The following is an 8579-nucleotide window of genomic DNA, read 5'->3' on the forward strand; positions in this document are numbered from 1 at the left end:
CGATACCCGGGCTCACTGCGGTTCCCCGTTCCCGTTGCTCAGGGATGCTCCGTTCCCGGTATCCCCGCCGGCCGCCAGGGGGCGCTGCCGCGCGGGGCGTGCCGGGGCCGCCGGAACCGGAGCGGGGCCCGCGCGGGTGCCCGCGGCTCCGTGCGCGTGCCCGGTGCTCCGGTGCCCCGCCGGGATCCCCTCGAGCCCCGTCCGTGCCCGGGCTGCGGAGCGGGGCCGGCTGTTTCCCCCCACGCCATGGAGCGGGCGCTGCTGCCCCTCCTGTGCCCGCGGGCCCTGCGGCTGTGCCGGGCCGGGCTCCGGTTCCGCTCCGGCCGCGGGGCTGAGCAAGGAGCGCCCCGAGGCCGCGATCCCCCGGAGGCTTCGGGAGCCGGGCGGGGGTCGCGCACCGGGCGGGAGCTGTGGCGGGCACAGCAGGACTCGCCCCGGGCCCGCACGGGGAAGGGGCTGGAGCGAAAGGCGCCGGCCCTGGAGAGGACCAAAGGCTCGGAGATCGTGTTCGGGGTGGCCCCGTGCTGGCTGGCGCTGGCCCGGGCGCGCAGGGCGCTGTTCCGGCTGTTCCTGAAGGAGCAGCGCGGCGGCCCCGGGCGGCCCCTGAGGGCCGAGCTCGCCCTGCAGGCCGCGGCCCGCGGGGTGCCCGTGCTGCACGTCCCGGGCCGGGCGCTGGACACGCTGTGCCGGGGCCGGCCCCACCAAGGAGTGTGTCTGGAGGCCGCCCCGCTGCCCTTCAGGAGCCTGCGGGACGCTGAGGAGCCGCGGCCGGGGGACGGAGAGAGCGGGGACCGGCAGCTGCTGTGGCTGGTGCTGGAGCACATCCAGGATCCCATGAACCTGGGGGCCCTGCTGCGCTCCGCGTACTTCCTGGGGGTGGACAGAGTGGTGGCGACCCACAGCAACAGGTACGGGCCACAGCAACAGGTAACGGGTCACAGCAACAGGTACAAGCCACGGAAACAGGTACAAGACACACAAACAGGTATGGGCCACAGAAACAGGCATGGGCCACAGAAACAGGCATGGGCCACAGAAAGTACGGGCTCCTCCAGCCCCCTTTTCCTCCCAGACGTGTTTGCAGCCTGCATCACTCAGCTGTTGTTTAGGGAGACGTCTGGGGCTGATCTCTAGAGCAGGATTTGGGATGCTGCTGCTCGGCAGGCAGCCTGTGGGATGTGGGACTCCAGGCCCTCCCTGGACTCTCCTTGCATAACCCATTTTGTGTTTCTGTTGTCCCTCCTGTGACCTGTTTCCTGGGTTAATCCCTGAGCCCTCCTATTCTCCATAGGAAAACAGATCCCTATAGTGAGTGGCATCTAAAAATTCACCTGCACTTCCTCTCGTGTGACACTTTTCCATTCTTTTCCCCTTGCAGCTGCCCCTTGACTCCCACAGTGAGCAAAGCCAGTGCTGGAGCCATGGAGGTCTTCGATGTGTACAGCACAGATGATCTGCAGGGCTTTCTGAAGGTACAGTGAGCCATTTCAATTTTTTTTTTCCTTTTTTTCAAGAAAACTGAAACACTGCGGGTATGACATGCAGCGTCTGTGCTGGGACACCCCCAGCCCCACTCCATCGGGTAGGGGGAGAGGGTGGCTGCTTTTTCTGGGAGCTTGGAGGTACCAGGGTAATCCTGCAGCTCTGGGGATGCCGGGGTTTGTGTCCCTTCTCCTCGGGATGCGTGGCAGAGCAGCATCCCGGGGCCCAGGCACACGATGGCAGCATTGGGCAGCCTTTGGAGCAGGGAATAGAGGAGGAGCCAGGGCTGGGGGAGCTGCTGGGAATCTTTTCTCCCTATGCAGTGAGGTGTGAGAGGGAGCCCTTTGCAGGTAAAAACTGAAGGCATGCCAAAAAATACCCCTAGACAGCTTAACTGAAAATGTAAAAATTAAGAGTCCTTGCACACATGAGGTTTTTTTAAGCTTGAGTATTTGGCAATTCTTGATTTCTTTCCTTTTCTAGGCTAAAAGTGCAGAAGGCTGGGAAGTGGTGGGAACAGCCAGCAGGCCCGAGGATGTGGAAGGTGTTCCTGTCATCAGCTGCTTGGAATTCCGGTGGGACAAACCCCTCATTGTAGTGATAGGTACAGCCATTCCCAGAGCTGGGGGCTGGCTGGGGGGGATGCTTCACTCCAGGGCTTGTTCCAGCTCTGGAAAAGAAAAGCTGAGAGGGAATCCTGGAATGGTGTGACTGTGAATGAAGCAGGGACTGGGAGGAACAGGGGGAGCTGAGGGAGCTCCCAGCAGGAACAGTCTGTGGATGCACTCAGAGCTCAGCAGCTGAGGAGGGCCTGGGGGGCACTTTTGGTGCCAGGGCACTCACAGGGTGGTGTTTGCTTTGTGTTCTGTGTTTTGATCTGTGCTGGAGCCCCAGGTGTGGATTTTCTGAACCCCAAGCTGAGGGAGAGCCCTGGAGGTGTTTGCTCTTCCTGCACAGAGCTGCTCATGGAGAGCTGTGCCACATTTCCCCTTAAAAACCAGGAATGTCTGGTCTGGGAAGAGCCACCAGGGGCTGTTGCTGGGCATGGTCTGGATGCAAAGCTGGGCATGGTCTGGATGCAAAGCTGGGCTTTGCAGCCACCCCTGAGAGCAGTTGGGGCGCACCTGGGAGGGGGCAGGAGGTGCTGGCTGTGGAGCAGGAGCAGAGGAATCTGCAGTGGCTGCCACTTCCCTGAGCACTGAGCTGGGCAATTCCTGCAGGGAATTCTGCCCACTCTCTCACCTTTTGTAGGCACAGTCTGGACTTGTGCAGCCTCCCAGAAGGTGAAGTAGCAGCTTTGTGGCAGCTGGAGAAAGAAATTCCCCCAGGAACGCAGCTCCAGGCACCTGCGTGTGGCCGTGCCATGTCCCCCACTCCCTGTCACCTGGCACAGGAGCTGGCTGGAGCTTTCACATTTGGAAGCAGAGTCCTGCTGGCCAGGAGCCAGGGAGGGGCTGTCATCCTGCCCCGTGCTGGGGCTGCCTTGGCTCGGAGGATATTCCTTTAATTAAAATGTTTATTGAACTCCTGGAAACACTGACAAGACAACGCTGCAAATCTGGCATCTCTACAAGATGTGTGGAGCTGTGTTCCAGGGGGAGCAGGGAGGCTGGCAGCTCTGCTGATTGCCCACAAAGAAATGCATCCCACAAACGGCGACAGCACCCGCAGACACGCAGGGGCTGGGAGCGGCAGCAGCGTCGTTACCTTGAGTTATGAGAGATTTCTCCAGGAAAAAGTCCAAATATCCTTTTGTCAGGGGAGATTGGAGGCTGATTGGTAGATGCATGAGGAGAGCTCCCGGACCTTGCAGCAGTAATGATTTCAACTCTCTGCTGAGCACTAACTCTTGGCTGAAAAGAAAATTGAACATTACGGTCGCCTGATGCTGGGCTGGTTGGGAGAAACGTCCTGGATGTGAATATGGAGCATTCCTGCAGCTGCAGGGAGCAGCAGAGATAATTCAGCCTGGGATTGAGCTCCCTGGCACCACACAGATTGTCTTGTAAGTTAAGCATTTGCAGGCTGCAGTTCCCCCTCCTGGCATCCTCACTGGCTTGGCAGAGAGTGATTTGGACAGTCCAGCTTAATGTTGTCTGCACTGGAGTCATTGCTGGAGGCGACAGACAGCTCAGACTGGGAGCCTGGTGCACACAGGAACAGATTGGGAGCACTTAGATGGCTGAGTAAGAAGAGTTTCTGGGTAATTTGTTCTTCTTAGACCTTCAGTCTTTAGCTCGGGGTTTAAGGCTCTTCACAGAGCTCCTGGTTTTATGGAGATGTTAATTTTGTGTATTTTTCTGCTGCTGGATCTGAATTTCCTGCACTGGGAACTGTAATTGTGAGTGGTGTTAACTGTAAATGGGGCAGGAAGTGTGTTTTGTCATTTCTCCAAGCTCTGGTCTTTGAGCTCCATCAGTGAGGGACGAAGCTGAGAGGTGCAAGTTAAAGATCTGAAGTGGGAAGTGTTTTGTTCACCAGTCTAAAGGAGGATTTAATCTGATTCAGTCAATACTCCCTCCCTTGTGTCACACTGTGCAAGTCTTTTTGCCCTGAATTTATCTCTCCTAATTATTTTAAGCAGCCAGGGCCATAAAAAGCTTTGTAAAAGCTGGAGGCAAAATCGGTGCCTTTATTGGGAATTGTAAGACCCTTATCAGGGGCAGGAGAGGATTTCTCCAGGAGCCATTGCTGCTGTCCCAGTTGGAGAGTCCTGTGGGAGTGTGGTTTGAGAGGCTCAGGAGGCAAATGCCACTGTGAGGTGTAAAACCTTTCCAGGATTCTATTTCTGGCTTTTCTGAGCATCCCTGGAGTAGTGGTGAGGAGACAGGCAGGGCCATGGGAGCCCTGGCTTTCATTGCTGGTGTCACCCTGTGACCCTGGATGAGTCCCCCAGGCCTTGTGTGCACTGCTGGCTGCTACAGCAGGAGGGGAGGATTGCTCAGGATGGGGCTGGGGCTTCTGAGGGCTCACTGAGCCCAGCCACGGGGCTTTGGCCATGACTGATTCCATCTGGGAAGGTGGTGCAGGATGCTTTACCCAGAGCATCCTCCTCTTACCCAAAGTGCAGCCCAGTAAAACATGAGGGAAAAACCCACCTGGGAGTGATGGCACTTCCCACCCCTGTGTGGTCAGGGATAAAAACCCACCTGGGAGTGATGGCACTTCCCATCCCTGAGTGGTCAGGGATAAAAACCCACCTGGGAGTGATGGCACTTCCCACCCCTGTGTGGTCAGGGGGATCAGGGTGCCCCGGCAGTGCCACCCCACGCTGGTGTGGGGCTCAGCCAGCTCAGGGCATGGCTGTTGGAAGGTGCCACATGCTGGGCCTGTTTGTCAGAGGTGTTTGGGATGAGCTGGGCGTCCTTGCAGCCCTGGAGCTGCCTGTGCTGCTCTAAATAGCAAGAATAAAGAATTCTTTGGGGAGCCAGGCAGGCTGGGAGGTCCAGAGCCCTCTGCATTTTCACCTGTCTGCACACAGCATTGTTTAAAGCCTCTCCCTTTCCATTTCCCTTTGTGACAGTGTGAGTCAAACAACTACTAATGACCTGGGATAGATTTCAACTCTGTTTCACCAGTGTATCAGCCCAAACATATCAGGGCTGCTGCCTGGTTTAACAACTAATCAATTGAAGCCTCTGGTTAAACTGTCTGCATGCACAAGTTGCACCCAGCCCTTGGGGGTGTGCATGTGTGTGCTGGGAAGGCTGGAGCTGTCCCTGGCAGTGGGGATATGGGATTTCCTGTCACTGGCAGTGGGGATGTGGGGTTTGCTGTTCCTCCCAATTGGGATATGGGATTTCCTGTCACTGGCAGTGGGGATGTGGGGGATGTGGGGATTGCTGTCCCTGGCAGCAGGGATGTGGGGTTTGCTGTCCCTGGCAGTGGGGATGTGGGGATTGCTGTCCCTGGCAGTGGGGATGTGGGGGATGTGGGGATTGCTGTCCCTGGCAGTGGGGATGTGGGGATTGCTGTCCCTGGCAGTGGGGATGTGGGGGATGTGGGGATTGCTGTCCCTGGCAGTGGGGATGTGGGGGATGTGGGGATTGCTGTCCCTGGCAGTGGGGATGTGGGGATTGCTGTCCCTGGCAGTGGGGATGTGGGGGATGTGGGGTTTGCTGTCCCTGGCAGCGGGGATGTGGGGATTGCTGTCCCTGGCAGTGGGGATGTGGGGGATGTGGGGTTTGCTGTCCCTGGCAGCGGGGATGTGGGGATTGCTGTCCCTGGCAGTGGGGATGTGGGGGATGTGGGGTTTGCTGTCCCTGGCAGCGGGGATGTGGGGATTGCTGTCCCTGGCAGCGGGGATGTGGGGATTGCTGTCACTGGCAGTGGGGATGTGGGGATTGCTGTCACTGGCAGTGGGGATGTGGGGATTGCTGTCACTGGCAGTGGGGATGTGGGGTTTGCTGTCCCTGGCAGTGGGGATGTGGGGTTTGCTGTCCCTGGCAGTGGGGATGTGGGGTTTGCTGTCCCTGGCAGTGGGGATGTGGGGTTTGCTGTCCCTGGCAGTGGGGATTGTGGGGTTTGCTGTCCCTGGCAGTAGAGATGTGGGGTTTGCTGTCCCTGGCAGTAGGGATGTGGGGATTGCTGTCCCTGGCAGTAGAGATGTGGGGATTGCTGTCCCTGGCAGTAGGGATGTGGGGTTTGCTGTCCCTGGCAGTGGGGATGTGGGGATTGCTGTCCCTGGCAGTGGGGATTGTGGGGTTTGCTGTCCCTGGCAGCGGGGATGTGGGGTTTGCTGGGGCAGAGCTGGCCTTGGCCCCTTGGCTGCCTTGTCCCAGGGCCCACAGGGAGCTCTCTCCTGGCACTCTGCTCCCCATGGGATCTCTGTGCAGATGTGTTGTGTGGAGAGTCCTCAAAACCTCCTCAGATGCTGGGGAGCAGATCCAGGGATGTGGCTGCACTGAGAAGGGCCAGACAAAGGAGGAATGAGGAGGAGGAGTGCATTGATATCAGAAGGCTAATTAATAACTTTATTGTACTATATTATTCTATACATCTAAAAGTGAATCTGCCAAGCACTCAACCCTGCACACAACTGCACTGATCTCGTGACTGTCAGTGACAGTCCTGACACACACACACACCTGGCCCTGACAGGCCAAGGAACCAAAACACCATCACTGTGGGTAAACAATCCCCACATTGCATTCTGCCTTGGCACAAACACAGGCACAGAAAATGATAAGAATTATGTTTTCTTTCTCTGATGGTCAGAGATTGTGAAACCCAGCAATATTCTTGGGAAGAATTGTCCCTTGCTTTTCTCTGTGAAATGTGGGGCTACACTGGGAGGGCAGGGAGGAAGGTGCAGGGGCTCCGTTGCTGTGTGGGAGCTGCTGAGGTGGCTGAGAGTGTCACAGAGACACAGCACCCCCGGGAAGTGCCCTGGGGAGGGGCAGGGAGGTGGCAGGGCTGGGCTGAGCAGTGTGTGTTGTGTGTGTCCTCAGGCAGTGAAGGGCAGGGCCTTTCCCTGCAGACCCAGCTGCAGTGCCAGCAGATGTTGGCCATCCCCCCGGGCAGGGCGCTGCACCCCGGCATCGACTCCCTCAACGTCTCCGTGGCTGCAGGTGAGAGCAGGTCTGGGCACCAGGCACCAAACCCACAGCTTCTGCATTTAACATCCAGGCCACTGAATGATTTTCTTGTGGTTTGGAAAAAAAAAATAAAATTCCTTAATATTTATTTACATTTGTTTTCCTACAGGTATCCTCCTGCACTCCATCTGCAGCCAGAAACGGAGGCATGGAGATTGAAATCCTCTTTATGTGGTGGGGGAAGCTGCTCAGTGTGGATATGGAAATGCTCTTCCCAGGGCCTCCACCATCACTGTGACTTCCAGGGAGAGCCCCAGAGACCTGAGCTGCATTTTGGCTGCTGCAGAAGCCACCAGACCCCTGGTGTCGTAGGTAACACCTGGGAGGAGCAGCTGTGGGAAGGGACTCAGGTCTGGGAGCAGCCACTTTTGGCAGGAGCACACCCAGGGATGGCTGCCAGCACCTGTGCACTGGGGACTTTGTGCATCACTTGAACTCTGGGGACAGTTTGGGCTGTGGGTGAAAGAGCCCTGTGCCCTCCCCCTGGGCAGCAGCTGCTGAGTGCCAGCTGTGCCTGGGAACCTCTGGGGCTGGATTTTCTGTATTTGGTTGTAAACCAGGTGTGCAGCCCTGCCAAGGGCTGGCAAACATCTGGAGTGGGGGGGGGAATGGAGCCCGTGGAAATAAAGCTTTTGTAAAGATTGGTTGTAGACTCAAATGAATCCATTTTGTGTCATGTAAATCCAGAGTGTGATTAGTCCTTCAGGTGGGAAGAGGCATCTGGAGCTCGTTTCCTTCTGGGGAAGTTTCCTTTCCAAGCTGGGCTGATCCTGCTGGAGGCTGAGGTGCCCCAGGACCCCTGTCCTGCTGGTGCCACTGGGGTGGCTTCATTTGCAGCTATCCTGCTTGAAAAACCAGGCTGGCTAAATTATTGAGAGCCAAAAGAATGTTATCACTTAGCACCTTAATTATTTTATTTAGCTACCCCGGCCCTTTGCATAGGATTCCTTATTAACACTTAATTTACAGTGCCCTTTAGGGATCATTTCAAACAATTCCGTTCAGTCTGCCCCCTCCCCACTTCCAAATGAATAAGTAAATCACTCGGAGTGACTAATTAGGACTTTCCTTTGAGCTAAATGAAGTCTGTAAACCCTGGCCTGTGGGTGTGGGGGTGTTCCCTGGGTGTCCCTGCTGGCACTGGGGACACTCCAGGTGTCTGGGACAGGGCATGGAGCTCCTGAAAGGTGTCCAGGGCTCCCTTCTGTGGCTGGGATGGAGAGGAGGGTGCCTGGGGTGTGTCCTGAGGAAAAGGACAAATCCCCAATCCCTCTGAAGTGACCCCATCACACAAACAGGGCCGTGTGACCCAAACCCACAGGGAGCTGGAGAACCCTGTGCTGGTGCCATGGAGCACCTTGCTTTGGCACTGGGGCATCAGACAAGGCTTTTGGGGAGTTGCTTGAGCTTGAATTTTAGGATTTGAGTGCATAACTCGGGCTGCAGCTCAGCCTGTGCTGCTTGTGAGGGCACTGAATCCCACTCTGGATGGCTCTGCTG

General features: G+C 57.0%; 1 protein-coding gene across 1 annotated transcript; it reads left to right on the plus strand.

The window, feature by feature from the left end:
• The first annotated feature begins 141 nt into the window (after positions 1 to 141).
• On the plus strand, positions 142 to 7737 carry MRM1 (mitochondrial rRNA methyltransferase 1). The gene is made up of 5 exons (XM_036395318.2): positions 142 to 908; positions 1379 to 1472; positions 1966 to 2086; positions 6933 to 7052; positions 7189 to 7737. The coding sequence occupies exons 1-5, from the start codon at positions 247 to 249 to the stop codon at positions 7236 to 7238; spliced, it is 1047 nt and encodes a 348-aa protein (XP_036251211.1). The 5' UTR covers positions 142 to 246; the 3' UTR covers positions 7239 to 7737.
• Positions 7738 to 8579: the final 842 nt, after the last annotated feature.

This window comes from Molothrus ater, chromosome 21, assembly GCF_012460135.2.
Source record: "Molothrus ater isolate BHLD 08-10-18 breed brown headed cowbird chromosome 21, BPBGC_Mater_1.1, whole genome shotgun sequence".
Classification (NCBI taxonomy): domain Eukaryota; kingdom Metazoa; phylum Chordata; class Aves; order Passeriformes; family Icteridae; genus Molothrus; species Molothrus ater.

Bases quoted from the DNA above. Each gene is read 5' to 3' on its own strand.
- MRM1 (XM_036395318.2), top strand. From the start codon at position 247: ATGGAGCGGGCGCTGCTGCCCCTCCTGTGCCCGCGGGCCCTGCGGCTG. The intron at 909-1,378 runs GTACGGGCCACA...TTCCCCTTGCAG, and splicing joins GTGGCGACCCACAGCAACAG to CTGCCCCTTGACTCCCACAG. The intron at 2,087-6,932 runs GTACAGCCATTC...GTGTGTCCTCAG, and splicing joins ACCCCTCATTGTAGTGATAG to GCAGTGAAGGGCAGGGCCTT.